Below are 24,447 nucleotides of genomic sequence, written 5' to 3' on the forward strand. Positions count from 1 at the left end.
TCTGATGCTTCTGGGCTTCTTTTCTTCCTACCTCCTGCTTGTCTACTATGGCAGGTGGCATATGCAGGCTCTGCAGTGAAACATAAAGTCTCAGTGGGTCAAACACTGGGATAACCTTTCTGTTTCCATCCATGTTTTTGAAGAGACTGAAAAAGATCTGGGACTGCTCAACTGTAATTGAATCAGCAGCAGACCCTTTTCCCTGCTGATGGTGGTGAGGGATGAGTCGCTGCTAGCCTGGGGAGGTCATCTGGGGAGTTGGAGATCAGAGGACTCTGGTTTCTGTCAGAGGGCCAATTCTTTATCAACCTGTTGTCGTTGTGGGCTATTCGCCTGGCACTGAAAGCATTCCTACTGTCCATCAAAAGGAGGCTAATTCAGGTTCTCACAGACAATCCACCGCCATGTGGTACTGCAACAAGCAGGGCCCTGTGGAGTCCTGTGCCAAGAGGCTCTTCATCTCAGAATCTGACTGAATCATCAGGGCATTTCCCTGGTCATGAATCACCTTGCAAGCTTTTTGCATGGCAGGGCGGACAAACGCAACAAAATCAAGAATGGCGGTTACATCCCTGGGTGGCACATGCTCGAATTCTGAGTAAGATCAGAAACGACTGAGCTCAAGGCATCCTAGTGGCTCTGGATTGGGCGAGGAGAATGTGGTACCTGGAACTTCTGGGTACCGGCATCTGTCCACTGATCAGGCTAACGGTTCAGGAAGATCTTTTGTTGGAGCCTCGGGGCAGAATCCACACTTGAACCTGCAACATCTACACCTCTGTGCATGGAGATTAAACTGCAACAATTGGCTTGATTCTATCTACTTGAAGTGATGGATGTCATCCTTGCTGCCAAGCATCCTTCTTCAAAGCCTGTCTATGCTAGGGTCTCTGACAGGTTTGTGGTCTGGTGTTGCACCCATAACATGGACCTGTAACAGGTTAAACTTTTGGATGACGTGTTTCTTTTATCTCTGAACTAGCAGCATGCACCAATTAAGGTTATTTGTAGGCCCTTTTTGCTTTCTTGTGTTTGTCAGAGCAACCGTCCTTTATATCGCACGCTGGGATGAGGTTTATAAAACGTTTGACAGCAGACCCTTTTCCCTGCTGATGGTGGTGAGGGATGAGTCGCTGCTAGCCTGGGGAGGTCATCTGGGGAGTTGGAGATCAGAGGACTCTGGTTTCTGTCAGAGGGCCAATTCTTTATCAACCTGTTGTCGTTGTGGGCTATTCGCCTGGCACTGAAAGCATTCCTACTGTCCATCAAAAGGAGGCTAATTCAGGTTCTCACAGACAATCCACCGCCATGTGGTACTGCAACAAGCAGGGCCCTGTGGAGTCCTGTGCCAAGAGGCTCTTCATCTCAGAATCTGACTGAATCATCAGGGCATTTCCCTGGTCATGAATCACCTTGCAAGCTTTTTGCATGGCAGGGCGGACAAACGCAACAAAATCAAGAATGGCGGTTACATCCCTGGGTGGCACATGCTCGAATTCTGAGTAAGATCAGAAACGACTGAGCTCAAGGCATCCTAGTGGCTCTGGATTGGGCGAGGAGAATGTGGTACCTGGAACTTCTGGGTACCGGCATCTGTCCACTGATCAGGCTAACGGTTCAGGAAGATCTTTTGTTGGAGCCTCGGGGCAGAATCCACACTTGAACCTGCAACATCTACACCTCTGTGCATGGAGATTAAACTGCAACAATTGGCTTGATTCTATCTACTTGAAGTGATGGATGTCATCCTTGCTGCCAAGCATCCTTCTTCAAAGCCTGTCTATGCTAGGGTCTCTGACAGGTTTGTGGTCTGGTGTTGCACCCATAACATGGACCTGTAACAGGTTAAACTTTTGGATGACGTGTTTCTTTTATCTCTGAACTAGCAGCATGCACCAATTAAGGTTATTTGTAGGCCCTTTTTGCTTTCTTGTGTTTGTCAGAGCAACCGTCCTTTATATCGCACGCTGGGATGAGGTTTATAAAACGTTTGACACAGAGGTTTCCCCCTAGATTCCTTGTGATGCCACAGTGAGAACTCAGTTTGTCCCCCACTTTCCTCACGTGCACTCCTTCGAGCTGATGCACAGCTCTCCACGATGTCCCCGGACTCTGAAGACTATTCCTTGTCACAAGAACCTAAGCTCATTGCAATAGTGAGCTGCTAGTTCTCCTGGTGCAACCTCCTTGCTTTACCTTTTCTCAGATAAACTGGTATTGAGAACTGGGGCTGCCTTTGTGGCTAAAGCGGTGACTCCTTTTCATGTTGAGCAATCAGTCACCCTCCCAGCGTTCTCTCACTCCTCGAAAGAGAAGAGGAGACTCCAACTGTTGAGGTCCAACACCCTCCTGCCCACCTTGATCGCCTTGAGGGGGCCTGTTCTGCTGCCCTGATAGTCTACTGCCCTTAATGCTGGCTCTACACCACACGCCACATAGGGTCCTCCCAATGGTAGAATGTTGGTCTGTCCAGCTAGTGTCCAATTAAGAAGAGCTTTATTGGTTTAATGACTTTGCTAAAGTGTGCCGACCTAATTGGCTCCTCGTAATATAATTAACTTCCCATCATGGCTGACGTGCAAGTGCATCCATTTCAGACAGTGCTCAACATTGCTTGGACCCATCGTTTGGATTTAACTTTGTCTTTAACCTACATTTCAGTTTTTTTCAAATTTTCTAGTGATCTCCTTGTGAGGTATTTTCTTAAACGCGCTGTTTCGTGCTCACTTTCACCATGTGTGTTCACATACAGCCTTGGAGTCTCTTGACTACTTTGATTCTTTTCTCACTCTCTCTCTTTCTCTAGGGAATTTCTACCCGTCTCTAAATTGTAGGTATTACCTCTCGACATTTACTGCTATCACAATACACTGTGGTTGTTGATAAGTAATACAATTTCTCAATATTGAATTGTTGATTAGAATAATTGTTAGGTGCTGACCCTTCAGCCAGTTCATCAGAAGTTACCGATAATCTTCTGCCGGGTTTTGTAAATGGAAAGAACTGCTGTCACCGGCTTGAGCAATAAATAAGCATTGCTGGGGTAGCCTGATGTATTGCAAGTGAATAGGAAGGTGGACTTACAAATGTTCTGTAATGAAACCGAAACCGCTTCTTGGTAAATAGGGCAGGTAACTTAACCAACATCACCTCTTGCCTGGACCACGTGCCCTACTGCATGCACTAGGGCTTCATGATCATGAACGCTTCTAAGTCCAAGATTCTAGTAACTAGAGAACAATGAGTGCCTCACTAATGTTTCATTGGCCATCAAGCCTTGGAACTCTGCCTGTCATATTGTAAAAAGTATTACTTTGTATTATTTTTGATGCTGACCTCTGTTTCGCTCCCCATGTCTGCACTAAGGCCATGTAGAGAAAAACATGTAGTTCTCTCTCCCACTCGACATGCCACACCACCAGTCCTTGTCCAGGTGCAACTTCACTACTACAGTACCATCTATTAGTGCTTCCCTTGAGAACTGATTGTCAAGCTCCAATAACTTCAAAGCCAGGCAGTCAGACTTTGCCTTAACCTTTGCAAGTGTGACCACACCAAACCTGCCCTTAAAACACTCATGTAGCATGTTGTCGACAAGGAATAAAATAATAGAGACACAGCAATTTACAGAAATTCTTAATAAATAAATACATTGTTTTTGTACAGATGATTGTATTGCATAAGGTTTCAATGGGTGGCATAGCACAAACACATGCATGTCTCCTTCAGAACACCACCAGCACCTGAACAGCAGCCAGCCATGCACCAAAGGCCCATTCACTGCCTGATGGTGGCCTTTCCACGCTGCCAAGCATCAGTTTTCCCTATACTGACTGGCTGCCAGCTTCCCATTGTAATATGCGTAATAGAGCCAGCAGTTTTCAGCTGCAAGTTATATTCCAACTAGAAAAAGCCTGGCATGGTAACATGGTGAACCACATCAGTGAGCAGACATTGCACACTCCAATGGGGTCTTTCGTTACATCAGGAAACTGCCTTTAGTACACACACCCTGTTGGGAATCTGCTTCTGAATTACTGATGTTATTGGCAAGCTTCTTTTGAAGGCCTGTGTGCTCCAAAATACCTTGGCTTCTTTTGCCGCCTTCTCCTCTGACCAAAGTGTGTGGTAGAGCAGTGGCAGCCATCAGATGTCTACCAGTGAAGTATGTTGTCAAAAATGTCACAACATGGGCAGTGCTCCATGTCACACCTTTGTTGTCACTTGATGTAATAATGACTTCTTGCTTCATCATATTTGGCCCTCCCCTTCCACTATCCCAAAGGTATATAGTGAAATGGAGCTGTGTTTCTTTTTCATGACACTCTGCTACAGTTATTTGAGAAGTTCCTTTAAGAAAGGGACATTAGTTGTTAAAAGGCTAGCTAACCCAAAAAATGCATGTACCTCACAATGGTATCTTCCTTTCTAGAATTCAAGGGGAAAAGAGTGCAGTGCTGTTTTTTAAGATTGTGCCTGCGACCTGAAGGCACAGCAGAGATGGGAAGAGAACTAATGCTAGGATCAGAGGATCAGGGAGAGCCTCTGAACTCTGAGGTGCTGGTTCTCAGTGCTAGGTGGGATCCTCCCCAGTGGCTGTCTCCGATGCTGATGTCGAGAATAACACACAGCACTAAGAGCGGAACCAGGAGACCATGACTGATTAGTGCATCATTCACTTTGTGGAGGAACCTCCTATAGCATGTGCAACGTGTGGAGAGGTGGTAGACTGCATTCCACTGCTCCTGAAAACCAATAAGCACAGATACATTTACTGGAAACTGCTCACAATTGGATCACTCGGGTCACTTTGAATCACTCTGGACACTTCAGTCCTTGGAAGGATTATGGTTGTGTCTGGCGACAGCTTCATCCAATGGCAAGACTTGGAAACTTCAGTGTTGGAAAGCTAGCAGCCGGTCATGTACAGAGAAGTTTAGTCTTTACTCATTTGTTCCTTAGTGCTATAGGAAATAATATAACCCCTAAAGATGTAGCGCTTATAAATGTTATGATGAATGAACGATCATGATGGATTTGTGATCTTAGATACCCTCTGAAGAGCACTTTTCTAAGAACCCTTGCTAATATACTGTGAGCTGCTTCAGTGACAGTTTGGGCAGAGGGGCTAGAGCCCTACCAAGACAAAGGTTCCAACTAAGACTGGGTTACATGGCAGTCACACACTTCTGCCCAGGCCTCGCACAGTGAAGATGCCTCAACAAACACATCTTAACGCATTTGTGCTATGCAAGGAGATAGAAACACAGCGTCAGAAGACTCTGCCAGATGAGGCCAGGGCCTCTATAACTTCAATGGAGATTCTGCCCCACCTAAAAGACGGTTTCTGCTAGAGCCTCTTGAAGCTATGCATGGATTTTGGGAATGGTATAGCCGAGCGCAAAAGCTGTACGCATGGGTAGAGGAAGAGGGTGGCATTGATGATACCACTGCTTTAGTCATTGTTGGATACTAGTCAAGTAGTCATGACTTCCATTGCATCGTTGGCGTCCTGGGTACCTCCCCTCACAAACAAGTGTGAGGACCTGTAGAGCAGATCTAGAAGAGAAAACATGAGGATTAAATACAGGGGTGAAATGGAGAAAGGTGATATAGAAGGTTGCTGTCAATCTCTCATCCTGCAGATCTTAAATAAATATGAATTCTTTACTGTTTACACAGAGACAGCTCCTAGGCTGGACCAAAATACTAATAGAGCTACTAAGTGCCCAAGAGATGAAGGTCTGCAACTGTCCTCAAACTTGACAAATGGAATTCCTGCTGGGGGTGTTCAGAGCACAGCCCGGTATACTATTTAGAGGTAACCAGATGGCACTATATAAGGACTTGGCTGCAACATCATTGGCAACTGGCTGTACCACCAGGTGGTGAAGGAACTTAAATCTGAATTTTTGTTTACTTTACCAGAATGTCTACATTTCCTTTGGAAGGATAATGACATCACAGTCTGATAGGTTGAGGAGGCCAGGATGTTCTTGGAAATCCCAGATAAACAAATGGGTGGTGAAGAACCGTGTTTAAGAGGCACACTTGACGTTGCTTTCTAGATAGACACACACCAAGTGACCGATTTTTCCTGCGGAGTCCTTCTTTTGAGAGGATAAAACGAGGACCGTAGTGTGAATCTTCCTGAGAGCTGTGTTTGGTCTTCCTGGAAGGGAGCAACATATTCCCTAGTGTCCCCCAGCTGGAAGTCAAGGAGAGAGCTTGATGTTAAATGAGACCTCGGGCTTACTCATGACACTGACTAGACAGTTGACTCTGTGCCACACTGTGATACCCTAAACAGTGGGATTCCCAGTCTTCTTGGACAGTCCACCTTGCTTGCTCCACAGTGTGGTACCAGGGAAATAAAAGCCTAGGATTTCCTATTGGTCCTGAGGCGGCCCAAGATCACTGTGCAGAAGTCCGTTGATATGTATTGGGGAGAATAGAAGTTAGACCACACGCTTCCTTTATTTTCATACCTTATTGCTTGTTGTTTATAAAGTTCAGTACATGTTAGGGGAGTAGATGGTGTGGACGGTGGCAGCTCACGAATACCACCCAAGCCCAGGAAATTTGCCTTGGGTGGCCAGTGAGGCAAATTAAGTTCTGGTTAAATTCCTTGAATGCAAAGGAGCTTACCTAATCAAACAAACTCCGGGGTTTGGCGCTATTTGATACCAAATGTCATTTATAATCTTTATAGGAATCCCACATAAAATAGTCCCATCAGTCACAAATGACACACCGGTTGTATCCCACTCAGCTCTTCACCTTTGATCCTACCAAACAAAAATGGGGTAGACATCTTTTTCAAGCAATGCATTCCTCTGCAACACAAACTGACCAAGAAGGATCCGAGAGGTAGAGTTATACTGGCTAATTTCGATTTTTCGGACCAGAGGGTCAGCGTACTTTATTTTTCAGTACTGTTCTTATTGAGTTTTTCTGCATTACTAACCGATCCGTTTGTGACAACCTGCGTTATCGCACAATCGTGGCACTGCCGTGTTTCTCGTGCATGTGAAAGAAGTTCATCTTGTATTGCTCCCAGGCCCCGGGGCTGACCTACCAGCATGTGACGGAAGATTCTCAAACACAATTTGTGGTGGCTTGCTGTGTACCACTATAAACAGGAGCCAGTCACCAGCACCTTTTACATACCAGTTGCGCAGGGAGATAGATACACGTCACCGATGTAAACAATCAAAGCAACAATTCTAAATAGAAGAACTCTAGATTACATCCATAGTTGCACTTGACTTGATAAATCTGTGCCTGTACCCCTAACAGGTGTGCCGATAGTATTACTGCTGCCAACAACTTCTCCTAGGGTAAATAGCAAAGTATTCATGCTCTCCACAGCACCTGTACGGCAGAATGTATGTCTGACATGTCGATGCATTAACACCTCCCTTAGTACTGGCTCATAACCAGTGTGCCTCATCTCTCTAGGGCAGCGGTCTTCAATCTGTGGGGCGCGACCCCCATGGGGGTCGTGGAGTCCTGGGAAGGGGGTCGCAGATTCTGCAGAGTGCAGTTCCTGGCATTGGGCTGATCGAGGGTGCTCACGGCGGAAGCCTAATTCACACCGAGGTGTGAAAATCAACGCCTCATTAACAAGTAAAAGGTCTTTTAAAGACCTGTCAAGTACTTGGGTGTGACTGTGTGTGTGTCCCTGAAGCTGTTTCAGCCGGGCTCACATACACGAGCTGGGGGGAGCTGGGGGGGGAGGGGGCTGGGGTAGCAGGCTGTAGTGTAGCCCTTTGAGTTCAATGGATGTTGCACACCTGGAGCTGTGGGTCCAGTGACACGTCCCCCGACCCCTGCCCCCAGCAGGGAGGCACAGAGATGCCCTCCCATGAGCGGGAAAGAAGAAGGAAGACGACGCAGAGAGATACTGACCCCCCCACCCCCACCATGAGAGAGGCACAGAAAAGGTGGGTGGATGAATGATGGATGGATGGATGGATGTAAGGCTGAAGGATGGATGGATGTGTGAAAAGGTGGGTGGATAAATGATGGATGGATGGATGTAAGGCTGAAGGATGGATGGATGTGTGAAAAGGTGGGTGGATGAATGATGAGTGAATGGATGGATGAAAGGGTGGATGGATGAATGATGGATGTATGGATGGAAGGATGAAAGGGTGGATGGGTGAAGGATGGATGGAAGGATGAAAGGGTGGATGGATGGATGTGTGAAAAGGTGGGGGATGAATGATGGGTGGATGGATGAAAGGGTGGGTGGATGGATGTATGGATGAAAGGGTGGATGGATGAAGGATGGATGTATGGATGGGAGGATGAAAGGGTGGATGGATGAAGGATGGATTTATGGATGGGAGGATGAAAGGGTGGATGGATGTATGAATGGATAAAAGGTTGCATGGATGAATGATGGATGGATGTGTGAAAAGGTGGGTGGATGAATGACGGGTGGATGGATGGAAGGGTGGATGGGTAAAGGATGGATGTATGGACGGAAGGATGAAAGGGTGGATGGATGAAGGATGGATGTATGGATGGAAGGATGAAAGGGTGGATGGATGGATGTGTGAAAGTGTGGGTGGATGAATGATGGAGGGATGTGATGAGGTCTAACAGGCGCATTTATGGTTGTCAAAAGTTGATGATGAGGAGTACCAGTTTCTAGAAACTTTTGTTGGAAGGGGGTCCTTACGCCTAAAAAGGTTTTACAAGGGGGTCTTGGCATCAAAAAGTTTGAAGACCTCTGCTCTAGGGTGTGTGTCAGATTTCGCCTCCACCTTTTCTTAGTATGTAAATCACTGTGAGAGCCGCCCCCTGTATCCCCCAACTGGCGGGTGTGATAATACAGCTATTTCCTCGTTCATCCGTTTCAGTATGTCCCTCCACCAGTCTCGGATCTGGGATGCAGCTGTTGCCTTCCATGACATAACATACCTTTTTCCCTAAAAAAAAAAAAAGTGAGTTCAAGGACGTAGGCGCGTCTGAGCTGCAAGGCCAAGTAGTCTTTAGGTGCGCATCTCCCTGTTACTTCAGTCAAACCCTCGAGGACGTCATCACAAAATACGACTATCACAGAGCAGTGCCTCACCAAATGTAGAATCTTGCTCATTCGTATTACATTCAGGGAAGCGAGAGGATGTAGCCTATGCGTTTCGACGTTAAATAGATGTGATGGACGTAGTTACATTGGATATATCATTTCGGAACCTAGAGTTTCTAGAGACGCGTTCCAAGTGGCATGTGCTTGACATACTAGTGCTTCATTTAACAGGATTTGGCCGGGCCCCGTCCCGTACCCCTGATGTAAATTGTCTAAGTCACGCAGGTGTTTGTCACCCCGGTTGGATTGGGATTACAAATCGGCCCGGGCACGCAGAAAAAAGTGGCCCACATTTGTATATTGCCTTTTCGCAAAACACTGCTTTGTCGAAGTTTTATATACACTTCAAAACAAGTGAGGCCACTTCTGCTCAGGCCCCCTGCCCCCGCTCAGTATGCACACATTAATTGGCCAGCCCAGCGAGAGAAAGGGAGTGACACCTCTGCCCCTTGATAAAAGGGAGGTAATGGACGCCCATCTGTCTCCAGAAAGGCCACTCAGGTCCCCACTGGGCTGCTTGCCACACCTGAACACACCAGACACAGCCCAAATCGGCCACCCAGTCTGCCAAAAAAGCAGCCCACAGCTGGAACTTCGATACCGTCCTCTCGGCCGTTGCCCGAGTGCCCGCTAACTAGGAACTAGCTAAAGGGGACACCGGATCCCACTTAGGTGCTACTTAGGTGCTACCAATATACCTCAATTGGCACCAATTACACATGCAGGAGGACTATATAAGGTCCCACAAAACCTGCTTCCATTTACCAACGGGGAGGCGAAGTGGACACCTCTAGGTACACGGCCGAAGGCGCACCGAGAGACAGTAAGAGTGTGAATGTTGGTGTAGATGTGGGTGCATGTGTAACACGCTGATGTAGGTAGTGTCTCTACCTACTCTAGAAACCTGTTTATTTATTTATTTTTTAAATATCTGCATCTGTATATCTGAACCTGATCAAGTATCATCAGGTCAGTTTGTTTTCTCTCCCACTTTCCCAGAATGTCAATATAGGGGCCTTCCCCCATGACCCCCCATGGAGAAAGTAGGTTAAAGTTCTATGGTAAGTCATGAGAGACATTCTCTTGCAGTTCATTAAGAAGTGCACACACGTATGAGTGACACATGTCATGCACCTTTAAACCACCACGCGCGATAAGTCGTGTGGTGTTGTATTGTTACTTGCGTAACAACCAGCAGAAACCTACATATCATGTATGTGTTTGTTTTCTCTCTTTTTCTACAGGCTAGACTTGGAGTCCCATACCAGTAGGGATAGCGATAATTCATACCCCATATAGTGGCTGATCTTTATTTAATTATTTATTTATAAGGATAGATCCCCATTAGATATTCAGTCCTGATGAATGCCACGTACCCGCATGGGACATTGAGCAGAAACATGTTGACTACAAACACCACGGTGAAGGGATAATTATTTCCCTAGTCACTGCTCACTTCTTTTAATACAATACAGTTGCCCAATTAATTAAAACTAATCTTTGACAACTGTAATGGTTTTTAGATCACCTTCACTACCCACGGGCCCCACTTAGTTTAGAAGTGCATCCCTGTCGTCAGGTGTATGCGCGCCCTCTATCAAACTGAGTTTTTAGAGGGCGAGGACGGCCTATGATGAAGTATGACGCCAGGTGGTGTGTGAGGCCAGTCCTTCACTTTTTGTACGATGCCCCCACCAATCACGCATCTCTAGGCACCTGTAGATTACTCGACTAGGAGCTGCCCCATTTGTGTTCAAACAACGTGGTAAAAGCCATGTTGTAAAAGCTGTTTCCCATGTTCCACAGTAAGAGCACCGCTTCTTCAGGGCTAAATGAACATTTCAGGCTTTTAAAGAAAGCATTTTTTCTTTAGCGCATATCAAATAAAAATTATTTGTTAATCCTATTGAGCAGCATATACTTAATCACGTGGTTTATAGAAACACCAACTGTAGGGTACCACCCGAGAAACAACAATAACATTCAGGTTTACTAGCATTACAATGCAAGATGCCTGAAAGACTGCTCCAAAAATCAATGCTCCACATTAAAATCCATTCGACACAAGAATGCATTCTTGTTCTTGCTGCATGATCACGAACATCTAGTAATGAGGATGAGCAATCTTGAATAATTCTTTTGTCAAATGGATTTTAATGCCCCTTACAGTGCTTATAACTTCTGGATTGCTACTCTCCCCTACCATTGCCCCGTACCAGTGCCGCTTGCAAATTACATCTTAAGTATCACAGGCAGAGCGGAGAAAAAGTAAAGCAACCTTGACAAGATCAACATTTTGGTAATCGTTGCTCTGCCCCTTGTGGAAAGCAGAGGAGTGCATTCCCAAAAGGCAATGAGGCTCTAATTTTAGTAATCACCCTGCCAATGTTGCCATCGATTACATTGAGCTCGTCATGGTACAAATTCCCCCCTAAGAATTTTATCAAGGTTGGTGTTTTTCGCTGATCCATATTAGGCAGAGGAAGGTAGGTCTCATCCACCTGCCTGATCAGTGTGAAACAGGCAATACCTGTCACAGTTAACATGCAGTCCTGATATGCTGCTAAACATATTCAGGAGTGCCATCAAGGGTCTTGAGGCAGTATGAGTGCGTCTCAGGTAAATCAGTGCATCATCCGCGTACTATGATATTATATGGCACTCCCCAATTTGGACTTTGCAGGCGTAGTGAACACGCCTGTGGTTGTATAGCCAGTGCAAATATTGTTGACAAAAGAGGGCAGCCCTTTCTGGTGTTGTTCCTTATCCTGACCCTTTCAGAGATCTCTTTCCCTGTGTGCGCTCTAGGTACTGGTACCCTATACAGGAGTTGGACCCAACTGAAGAATTTGTTGCCTAACCCCATATGTCAGAGCACAGAGATTAAAAAAGGTCAGCTGAGGGTATCAAATGCATTGCCAATGTTTCGTGCTACAGCCCAGTACTCCGTCTCTGTATCTTATCCTGGTCCATAACTCGGAAGAGTCTCCATAAATTTAGGAATGTCAGCTTCAGCTTCAGCTTCAAGTTTAAATACTTTATTCGACAACATTGTCATAAAAGCATATCCCTAAACTATACAAATATAAATACTAATCTAAAAATAAAAAGGTATTAAATTCTAAGCAGTTTATACTTTGTTGGCGAATAAGACAAAAAAGAATCATTTTTAAAATAGAGACACAACACAAAGTTTAAAGCACAGGGTCTGGTAGTTCATTAATTCATAGGAGTTTTAAAGTGCGCGTGCGTATTATCCATGCCCACCCCATGTATTTAGCCACTGCAATTGCAAGATTAGGGGCACAATTCGATCTTAAAATCCTTAAGGCATCCAAGCATTTCCTTGTGCCCAAATTTCTGCAAGCAGGTTTCAACCATCTATTCCTTGGGGCAGCATATAAGGGGCATACAAATAGAAAATGTGGGATATCTTCTACATGAATTTTACAATAAAAACAAGTATTTGCGTTATCAGGACACCATTTGGCCGTGAAAGCATTTAAGGGTAAAGAGCCAATTCTAAGCTGAAAATACAGTTTCCTATCTAGGGGCTTGGAGATCAAATCCCAAAACTGTTCAAATTTTGGGATTGTTTTAACTTCCAGGAACTGGGATGTCAGGGCAGATGGTTGATCAGAAGTCAATGCAGCATTGTTTATCATGTCCCAGTACAATTTTTTCATTGTAATCTTAGATGGAAAATCATCTGGGTCTACTGCAGACTATAAGTGTTCAAGGTGCAGCTTTTGGAGTAATGTCCTCACTTCTTTAAGCCAAAGTACTTTATGGAAGGTATCAGAGTTATCAACATCCGAGAGGGCAGCTGCGTAATGGCTCAACTCAGGAGTAGTTTTTATGCGCCTCCAATACAGGAGGGGGCGCAGTCTGACCATATCCTCGATCCTTTTCCTCCCAAGATCTTAGTGGAGTGGGGTCGAGGGAGTACTCTGAGGAGCACCAATTATGCGCCGTAAAAATTTATTCTCTGCAACTGCTAAGGTGTTCAAGTTGGAAAAACCCCATAATTCTGAACCATAGAGGCATGCACCCAGAACTTTCATACCATAAATCTCCATTATGGGCTGGATTGGTTTAGTGAATGAAGATTTATGTTTTTGGGCAATTGCCCCTGCCAGCTGGTTAAATTTTAGCACTACAGAGTCCATATGTGATCTCCAGTTCATATTAGCATTTAAAGAGATGCCTAGATAGATAAAAGCATCCACTTCTTCCAAATAAGCCCCATTGTAGACCATTTTCCCCTTGAATTTCATGGAGGGATTCAAATTCATAAATTTAGTCTTAGATGTATTTATTTCCAAGCCCCGAATCCGACAGAACTCACCAAAGGCGTTTAATGTCTTTTGTAGACCACTAGGCGTCCGCGAGACCAGCAAGGTGTCGTCTGCAAACATTAGTACTGGGACTCGTTTCCCGTCTAATAGTGGAGCATCCGTCGGAGATTGCTTCAGGAAATCAACTATGCCATTGATGTAGAGAGAGAATAAGGTGGGGGCCAGGACGCAGCCCTGTCTCACGCCTCTCTCCACAGGGAAGGATTCCGTGACATCGCCCTGGGCACCCCACCTAATCCGGGCATAGTTGTTCTCATGCAGCCTTACAAGCAAAGTCAATAGTTCGGGACTTATTCCTAGATCCCTTAAGACAGTCCAAAGTTTTTGCCGGGGGACTAGGTCAAAAGCTGACTTTAAGTCAATGAAAACAGCAAAAAGGGGACCTTTTAGCAGGGTTACATTTTTCCAATATATGGTTAAGAAGTGGAATACCTGGTCGACAGAGGAAGTTAGGGGGCGAAAACCAGCTTGATATGGGGAAAGGATGTCCTTGTCAACTATCCAGGCTTGAATCTTGTTTTGTACCATCCTGCCCATCAGTTTTTGGGCGCAATCAATGAGACTGATGGGCCTATAGTTACTTGGTGAAGCCTTATCCCCTTTTTTGTAGACTGGTATTATTTCCGCGCCTTTCCATGTTGCTGGTATCTTTGCCCCTTGTGCTATGGCATTTCCAAGCCACACAAAGTATTTACACCAGCTTTCTCTGTCCGCTAAAAAAACATCTGCCGGTATTCCATCAATACCTGGCGCCCTACCTCTGGTCACTCCATCCATTGCCTCATGTACATCTTTCATTGAGAATAATTCATTAGTAAAAAATACCCTTTCTATGGGGAAATCAGTATGCGACCCTGAGTTGTCTGCATATTGGGGTTTGAAAAAGTCCACCCAGGACTCCTTTGCTACATGATTTTTTGGACAATCTGCTATGCCCCCTGATCCCCACTTTAATATGGCCCAGAACTCTTTCTGGTGTTTATCAGCACATGCTTTCTTCAAATCCAGCCAAAGGTTCTCATCCCACCGCTTTTTTGCCTGAATCTGACTTTTCCTATATTTGTCCCTAGCATTTAAAACTCCTATTTTAGATCTTAGTGCTATACTAAGATTTTGTCTTGCAATTCTGCAAGATTGATCGTACCAACCCCTTTTTATGGGTGGTCCAATACCCTTCCTCTTCTTGGTCGTTTTGAAGAATAGCTTCTGTATATTAGCAAAAAACTTTGGCTGTGACTCTTCGATCCATGATTTAAAATTTATATCATTCGTTAAAACCTGTAGTCTGGTTACTTCATCAATGACTAGCCCCTCAAGCGCCTGCCTAGCCTCTAAATTATCTACTAGAGTTATCCATCTAATATGACGGAGATTGTTAGTTGGAACAACATCTAGGGTCGTCAGGTTCCTAGCTGAATTTTCTAAAGTTACTTTTTGTTCTATGTTGAATAGCAATGACAAGGGGTTATGATCGCTCTCCAACCTGGGGATGACCTGCATATCGACAACTTTATTCCAACCTCTAACATCTACCAAGATATAGTCTATTCTACTACTCGATCTTAGGTTATCAAAGGTATGACTGCCCTGTAGGTCAGAAAGAGTGCGGCCATTGGCTGCCCTCAGTCCTCTGGATAGGCATAAACTTTTAGTCTGGATAGCTACTTCCGTCCACTTTATTACCATCGGAAGATCTAACTGGGGAATTCCCCACTTAGTATCTTCCTCTTGAGTCAGATCACTGTCCTCACAGCCTAAAGGTTCAAATGTTGTATTTAGGTCTCCTCCCACCAAGATGATATACTGCGTATCTAACATCTCTAAATCATTATCTAAGGCACCTATTATATCAGAAGATGTGCCCCCTTGGGTTCCCCTTGCATAAATATTATATATTGCCATCTTGTGGCCATCGCCCCAATTGAGCACAATGGAAAGTAGGTCGCTATTGATAATATGGGTCTGCTTGATTGTACATTGCAGGGATTGGCGTATCCATATGAGTAGACCCCCTGAAGGGCGTCCCTTAGTATTCTTTTTCGCGGGCACATAAAAGTTTAAAAAGCCCTGTCGAAAGACTGGTGACACTGACCATGTTTCCTGTAGCAACACAATATCGTAACTGTCAATGAACTCACACCAGTCTGGGGTCTCTATTTTATGTAGGATACCCGCAATATTCCATGATAAAAACTTAATGCTACCTTTGCTTTCCACACTCCTCTTTTTTAGGGGAATAGTCAGATTATGGGAGAGCGGAGGGGGTGGAGGACTAGCTACAACAACATTAGTACTACTGTAATCAACTAATGAGTTATTATTTACTACATTAGAGGCATGATCCCTAGGGTCAGAAGTCTTTCCCTCACAACAGTGTGATCCTAATGTCGTGGGGGTACTAATATTTCCATGCTTAGCCTTTACAATCTTTGGATTCCCTATGGTCATTGTTTTTTCCAGTCAATCACATTGACTTAGACCTGAAAGGGCAGAGAACCTATTTTCTATCGAGATTCCCCAATTATTTGCGTTTTCAGGGATTTTGGCTTTTCTTATTACAGGGTTCCATTTTGTTTTTAATAACGTTGGATTTAGAATAATTCCCTTTTTTATATAAAAGAAATCCAACGTTAGTGGCACTATTTCGGTAGATCTAAGCTGGGGGGGATATATATTAGCTAGGATGTTTGGTAAAACCTCAGGATCTGAGAAGTGCAGCACCACGCAGTCCCCCTTAAACTTTTTAATGCCACCCCCGATCCATGCAACCCTTCTAGCTTTTACTACTTCCTGTGCCAACTGATCCCTGCCTCCTGGTTTAAATGCCATGTTCTTTGATAACCAGTGTAGTGATTTATTTATCAAAGAGGAAGTGTTCTCTGCATGCCCTGATTCAAGTTGAGGAACATTTGCTAGAACCAAAATTAGTGGGGAAGCTTCCACTACTAGTTCAACAGGGCCTTTCTCTACGTTATCTAGATCTTTTACGCTTCTGGAAGTGGGCCCTGCAAGGTCCTTAACAATAATATCTGGGTTTGTGGGTCCTAGCCCCACTCCTCCTTGGGCAGGCCTCCACATAGTATTCTGAGAAGTACTTGGTTGAAAATCTGACCCAGATACGATGTTGGTTGTTTTCGGGTCAGCTATAACCGGATTTAATAAAGCGGTATTTGGGCTTTCCTCTGTTATTTCTTGCAAAAGTACCCCCAATCTAGTAACCTCCTCTGTGAGCTGATCAATTTTACTTAGTAGTGGTTTCGTAATAGATTTTATTTTATTATCTATGGCATTCAGTAGCTTCTTGAATTGGTCTTCGTCCAGATAGGCCTTTACTTCCCCCTTATTCCCAGTTTTATCTTCAATGTTCCTCTGGGGTAAAGGGTCAGGGCACTTCTTGCCTGATCGAAGACCACCCCTTTTTGGTACATTCTTTCCCCCTCCCTTTGTTACTCTAGGAGCTGGGACCGGTATAGGGGTTTCCTCTTCTACCGTAATAATGTCAGTATCATTTGAACATTCAGGTACGGGTTCGTTGATTGCGACTAATAGTTGCGTTAATGGGTTAGTATCTGGAGCCTGGAAGACCTCATTACTAATATCAAGAGCTGAGGTAGATAGTGGCGTGTTGTCAATAAGCATGTCTGGCGAGTAGCTAAGACCCAAAGATGATCTTCTATGCTGATTAATTTTGGCAACTTTCTGTACCATGTAATTGTCAATTGTATTCAGTGGAGCAGAAGATGCTTTTGCTTTAGACATTTTACAAGGTGGCAACAAGGCAAAATCAAGGGGTTGTAGTCAGTGTAGTATCCCAGGCTTTTTCAGGGTTTGGAGGGAATGTTTCACTTACTTGGATACTGTTTGGCAGCATTTCTGGCCCTGCCTCTGCCTCCTCATGCCGACGAGGGCCGTAGAGGGCCCGCCCTTTGCCCGGGCTTAGCCCCGGGCGTCCCGCTCGCGTCCCGCGACGCGGGGGTCTCGGGGCTTTATCAGCGCCTCCTGGCGCGTTCTCCCCGCCTCTCCTGTCTGTTCCTGTGCGCCGCCGCGTGGCCTGCCGGGATTAGTAGTCCCCGGAGCGGCGGCGCGGTAGATGGAGCCTTCGTGACTCTTGGCGGTGGCGGCAAGACCCTGGTTCCGGTTTTGCAAGACTCTCGGCGGTGGCGGCAGTAGGTAAGTGTGTTCCCCCGCTCTGCCGGGGTCTCGGGGCTTTATCAGCGCCTCCTGGCGCGTTCTCCCCGCCTCTCCTGTCTGTTCCTGTGCGCCGCCGCGTGGCCTGCCGGGATTAGTAGTCCCCGGAGCGGCGGCGCGGTAGATGGAGCCTTCGTGACTCTTGGCGGTGGCGGCAAGACCCTGGTTCCGGTTTTGCAAGACTCTCGGCGGTGGCGGCAGTAGGTAAGTGTGTTCCCCCGCTCTGCCGGGGTCTCGGGGCTTTATCAGCGCCTCCTGGCGCGTTCTCCCCGCCTCTCCTGTCTGTTCCTGTGCGCCGCCGCGTGGCCTGCCGGGATTAGTAGTCCCCGGAGCGGCGGCGCGGTAGATGGAGCCTTCGTGACTCTTGGCGGTGGCGGCAAGACCCTGGTTCCGGTTTTGCAAGACTCTCGGCGGTGGCGGCAGTAGGTAAGTGTGTTTCACCCGCTCTGCCGGGGTCTCGGGGCTTTATCAGCGCCTCCTGGCGCGTTCTCCCCGCCTCTCCTGTCTGTTCCTGTGCGCCGCCGCGTGGCCTGCCGGGATTAGTAGTCCCCGGAGCGGCGGCGCGGTAGATGGAGCCTTCGTGACTCTTGGCGGTGGCGGCAAGACCCTGGTTCCGGTTTTGCAAGACTCTCGGCGGTGGCGGCAGTAGGTAAGTGTGTTCCCCCGCTCTGCCGGGGTCTCGGGGCTTTATCAATGTGTTTCTGGCCAGGATGAATCTATTCTGGTCACTGTGTATTAAGCTTTGCACCATGGTTATTAGCCCAGTATTTTGTAATCCAGATTTAGTAGTTACGAAGGTCAGTATGAGCCCACCTGGAGAGGATCTCTCCCAGGTGTGGAAGTACAGTGAGGACAATGTCCTCACTGGTAAGCATATGGCCCAAGAGGTGTAATTCCTCTTATAACTGCAGCAGGCAGGGTGCCAGCCTGATGCTACACGAATCATAAAATTCTACCGGGAAGCCATCTGGCACCAGTGTTTTTGCCTTTGCTATTTGAGAGATAGCTAATCATTTTTCCTGCAGTTATAGTGGTTCATCCAACTAACAGTGTTGTGTAATGTCCACTACTGGTAATGGGATCTGATCTAGGTAGCACTGTATCTTCCGTCATCGTTTCCCATGGCATAGCATCCAGCTTTAATTTTATAAAAACAATATTTATCCCCACTTTGCGCGTTCTGTCCCTGGGCATCCTGCATGACTCCTATCAAGGTTTTAGGGCTCTCAGATTTGCGTAGCTGAGCGAGCATATGGCCTGCCTTATCTTCTTCAGCATGTTGTTTAACAGCATGTTCTTTGCATTTTAGAGTACCCAAGCATCAATAATGCCAGGAGTAACATTTTTGCTTGCACCAGCCAATTGCGAGCCTGCTCCTGTAAAACTGTTGTGAATGTGATCCAGCTGACCCATCTCCCGTCATAGTGTCCTTTTCACCTTGCGACTGGTGTGAATGTTGTGCCTCCTTATGAGCCATTTAAAAAACGCCCCTTACAACTTGCCCACTGGAGGTTTTCTGATATTGTCTGTGAAGTAGTAACCAATGTGTTCTGCCATCTCATCCCTTAGCACTGGATCATGTAGAAGCTCTAGTGGGAGTCTCCATTTGGGTATGCAGGGGCAGGCATGGCCCCAGAGCAGTGTCAGTTTAAAGGGTTTATGATCTGAAACGATGCTCCCCAAATATTCCAAATCCATAACACGCATCGCTGCCTCCGTGTTACAGTAGAACAAATCTATGCATGTATGTAAGTGGTGTACCCCTGAGTACAATGAATATTCACTATCAGCTGGATACAAAGTACGCCACGCATCAGTTACCAGTGAATCTTTCACCTACTGTACTAGATGTTGCATTGCTAGTAAGTACTGTGCTAAAGGCAGCGGTGGGATTGACATACCTACATTCACTTCAGGGACACTATTGAAGCTCCCCCTACACACAGACATGGTGATTGAGGGCTGGAAAGCCGGCGGGAGTAAGAGCAGTTAAAAATCTTCTCCATTAGGAACAGTTACCCCCTAGTGATTACCACATGATTCTTTGGGAGCATAGGTACTGGACCTCTTCTTTCCAAATAGCTCCCATTCCCCCCTCTTTTTTGAGTTGCAGTTAAAAATCCCACTAAGTTAGTATTTGGGGCTTATACTGCACTCGCATAGAGCATTTCTCTATCGCAAAGGTCCTCCTGGATCACTTACCTGCTTTCAATGTATCACAGTTTGTGTAGGTGTGAAGGTAAATCCTGGTATAACCCAGATGAGGACATCTCTGGCTTAAGTAGTCCCCACTATGATACCTCACCATTTCTTGAATATTTTGCCAAAATCTGTGACTGACGTGCGTTTCCTGTAAACGGGCACTTTGAGCATTCTGACATTTGAGGTATGCATGTATTCTAACGAACTTTCAGCTGTCGCAATTTGTGCTCGACTGAGAGGAACAAGGCTCTCTGCTGCTGCACCTCTGATATGTAGTTTGGGAATATATTCACAGGGCGGTTTTCCACCGTCCATGGGCCTTTGCTTCTGAAGATCTGCAAGATAGGTTTCATGTTGCTGTAATAAAACTGGTGTGCTACCACTGGCATGTGGGGGGCATGACCCCGGTCTCTGTGCGCCCGTTTCACTGAGAAAAATGTTGACAGCTTGCCAGTCGATACATTGTTCACAAGCCATTTTTCAAGGTGCAATTCCATGTGTGACCCTCTACACCTTCCGTCAAGCTATTAATGCAAATATTGTTCCTCCATGAACTACCTTCAGCATCACTTACCTTTAATTTCAGCTAGTCAACGTCATTTTTGCAAATCTTGTACCTTGGGTTGCATCTCTTTCATGGATGGGTATATCAAACCAAGCGCTGATTTAGTTGTTTCAACCCTGTCCATCAGATTCCTGTGGTCCGTTCAAAGCAGACCCAGGTCTAATCTTCCTGATCAGTTGACCTCGAGCCCCAGAGCTTCCTTATCTCAGAACTGCAAGTCGAAGCTGCAGAGCTGTGGCTCACTGTGTCCCACTCGAACTGTGAGAGCACACCACCAAATGTGAACTCAGCACATGGTAATGATATTTTGGCCTCCTTGTGGCACCTGATGCGAGTTGCTGGCCCTGTGCAGGATTAGTGCAGCACCTATAGTATGTTAGTTACTGCGGGCGGGAGCGGGGTTCATCCCTGAAGGAGGCATTGCCTTCCTAACTGGACACCATGGCAGTGCCTCTCTCATTGTAGGTTCCCAAAACACACTGTCAGAGGCACAATTTTTTGGAAAAGATCTTGGTATAGACAGTCCCCCTGTGCGCTCCTCTGGCTCCATGCATGCCCGCAAACACTCATAGGAGTGGGCTGGCAACAAAAGGGGAACTCATCCTTGGGGGGATGGAGGGGGGTCACCCGCTGGCAACTATTTCCGCAGCACACCTGCTGCTGCTCCAGACTATGGCCCGCCCATAGCAGCGGCAGTTGTTCCTCACCCAGGCGGCCCTCAGTCACGTCTCCTGGCCAAGGTTGGTTCTGGTGACAATTGGGACCCGATTTAGCCCCAGGTTCTACTTGTAGCTCAGGCAGTATGGAGGACTCCTGTTCCCAAAATCTTGGAGCAATACTGCAGGCCAGGATAATTAATAATGACGATAGTCATGGAACTCATTTGGGGTGAATCTTACTTGGCTGCCTGCTTGGCCATGTCCCCTAGGGTCACCTACATTTACCTGTTTTCCTCCAATGTAACATGGGACAGGTTCCTTGTTGACACAGCACTCTCTTGCTCACCGCTTAGGGGCAAAGGTATGTGGAGAATCACCTTAATTTAGTATGGAATACTGACTGCGACAGATCAGAACTCTACAATCTTGCTACAAGGGCTGCAAGTAAGCATTTGAAGCTGCTACTTGCTGAGATAGGACTCATTAATTAATGTTGATAGTTTTGCCGTACCGATGGTGATTTTACCTGTTTTTCTGTTGTGACACACACACCCAGCCTTATTGACAGTTAGTAAGCAAATGGAGGGGTGGCTACGGTGGAGTGGGGATTAAAAGCATTATCTTTGTGTAGCATGGCTGCAATGTAATTTATTGAGGGGGCATTTTGGAAGGAGAGCATGTAAGTGGAGTTAGAGACTATTCTAAGAAAGGGGGTTATCAATTGAAGTGTATGGTCGTCTTCCACAAGTAATAGCAACCAATGTTTTGGTTCTAAAATAAGGTTTTCATCATTAGAACCTAAGCTCTAAAGGAAAGTATAGCACAGAGCAGGCAGGCTTGACTTGGAGAAAATGTGTAAAGCAATTAGAAGTATCAAGACAGTTAGAGTCAAAAATGTAAATCTCACTTCCAATTTTTAAAAATAAAGACAAATTTAATAAAATGACAAAAATCCAACAAAGGGGACCGGAGCAGAGATTTTTGTTTTTTTAAGATTTAAGGTAAAAAGCGCCATTGTCAAGTAAAGTGCTAATCTGCATTCTTTGTTCGCGATTGACCTTGACCTAGGTGCATTTTCAGGCCGTTCATAATGGAGCGCGAGGCAGATGCATCAAACAGGTTCATCTTGATCAAAGGTTTACCATCTCAGTCTCTGAAATAGAAGTCAAAATCCTCCACCTGGGCAAGGCAGCAGGCTGCATCTGGCGAAGTCTCTTCAAACTTGAATAGACATTGAGCAAGGTCCCGCTCAGGTAGTGGTTTAAAAAATAAAGAAAAGCATTTTGCAACTATCTTAAGTCCTCAAGAAGAACAGCGATTTTGGTAAGAAGCTGTATCTTTCAGCAGAAGTGGTCCATGACACACTCCTCAGTCTTCCTGCCCCAACATGGGTGCCAAGTCTATAAACCTCAGAACGCATGTGAGAGCTATTTTCTTTCTGCCAATATGTCCAGCCTTCACATTAATGTGTGGGTTAGTAAGTCTAATGTACACCGACAATTCTGGAAACATAAATAAACAGTTCTAAGTTTATTTTTTTCCTATTGCTCTGCAGTTTTTCCCCACAGCAAAGTGAGGGTTGGACCCAGCAAATGCTGGAATTGAAGGTTGAACAGTTTTTAAGTATTGCTTAAGATAGAGCATGTGCTGTTTCTTGGGAAACCTTTTGTTATTTGAACGGGGGCTTTAAGGCCGCCCTTGGCTTACCATTGGTGAATTCATTATCACTCTCATTTGCTTACTTCCTATTGGTCAGCTTGTGTAGGCTTCCTTCCTCTTTGTGTGCTTGTCCCTCCCCTGGAGCATGGACGCATTACTTTTGTCCTTTCATTGCACAAGTGCAATGTTTTTTTTTTTGTTCAAGCACTGGACAGGAGGCTTTTTCTTCAGATCCCTACCTCGTGCACTTCTATCCCGTGTTCTTCTCCCAGTCCCTCTTGCTTGGTGACCCTCCGTTGTCCGTATGCTTGTCCCAGCTAAATAGTTGATTTATAGGCCCACAACATCATAATGTGCACACCTTAGACAAGCACACTTAGTGTATCAGGTTGCCAGAGCTTGATGAGATCTTGCTCTTTAGTTTTTTTCAGAACCAACTTGGCTAACAGGTTCTTTGCAAGTACTGGAATCTCACCATTCAGAGATACTCCATCAGCCTTGGCAGCCAGCCAGTACACTTACAATTTCACCCAGCCCTTAGGCAAAGTCCCCAAAGCCAGGAATAAAAGACTTGTTCTCATGCCAACCTTAAATAAATTAATAAACTGTAGAAGCAGCATCCTGTCCCTGGATGCTTGGAGCGACATAGATGACTTATTTTTCACACTTCAGCCTCTGCTCTGCTTCTGGGGAATCCAATAGCGCAATGTGCCCCTTCATTTCTGTGTCATAACTGTTTTGGAATAGCAGAGGATAAGGTATCTGACATGCACCAGTTGTGCCTGATAATATTGCTGCTGCTTCGAATTAAATTCAGCAAATATCCATGTTTAGGAGTCCGCTTTGCGTTTTCTCTGCGTCAAAGCTACCACAGGTAAGAGAAATTGCCGACAGTAGAATATTTAATGTAATAATAATGTATGATGCTTTGGGTGAAAGATACGGTTAAACTTAGAATAGCGAGTATAACCCTGTTCAGCATCTTCTCTTATAATTAGTGGTGTTCATTTCCTTTATATACATCTCATATATATGTATTTGATGCTAAACAAGGTCTTTGTTTATGTTGTAGGAACACTTCAGCAATGACCTACATTAGCAACTGTGTTTTTGATAAACAATGTAGTTCTGTAAATTGATTTTCTAATTTCGTACATGAAGGTGTTTTTGCATTATAGATCTTTTTGAATTTTGTATTGCAGGAAATAAGAGAAAACGACCTAAAGGGGATTTCAGTGAATCACTTGGAAGTCCATCCGAATGGAAGACGTTTGTTAATTCATGCAAAAGACAGTACTTTGAGAGTTATGGACCTTCGAATGTAAGTTGCCTGGTTAAAAAAAAAGGAGCCATTCCATATCAAAGAAGTATAATAACAAACTACAATTTTAAAAGTTTGAAAGTAATGGGTGTGAAAATTAAATGATGGTTGCAGCTCAGTCAAAAATAATGCAAAATATTTAATATCACTGCTGTGAATTATCTGCTTTTTTATGACATACCCATAGGCTGTCTGCCAGACTCTGAAGTTACACACAATTTAATCATAGCCATTAATGTGCATGCCTCAAACTAGATGCTATAACTAGAGGTGATATCTTAACCTAGAGTGGGTGACAAAAATAGAGACTAGCCTATCAAAAACTTATAAAAATGGGTCACTATTCTTCTGTTAAGAACACAAGGAAAGTTCCTCGGTGCGGCTCCCCGAAGGCAGAC

The 24,447-nt window shown here is 45.4% G+C and overlaps 1 protein-coding gene across 4 annotated transcripts in view; it reads left to right on the forward strand.

The window, feature by feature from the left end:
* Positions 1 to 24,447, forward strand: part of AHI1 (Abelson helper integration site 1) — an 862,008-nt gene that overhangs the window by 370,217 nt on the left and 467,344 nt on the right. For all 4 annotated transcript variants that reach the window (XM_078649231.1, XM_078649230.1, XM_078649229.1 and 1 more), the window contains exon 15: positions 23,931 to 24,049. In XM_078649231.1, the coding sequence (XP_078505357.1) occupies positions 23,931 to 24,049 (119 nt within the window). The remainder of the gene's footprint in view (positions 1 to 23,930; positions 24,050 to 24,447) is intronic.

Source organism: Lissotriton helveticus, chromosome 6 (genome assembly GCF_964261635.1).
Source record: "Lissotriton helveticus chromosome 6, aLisHel1.1, whole genome shotgun sequence".
NCBI classification, from domain to species: Eukaryota; Metazoa; Chordata; class Amphibia; order Caudata; family Salamandridae; genus Lissotriton; species Lissotriton helveticus.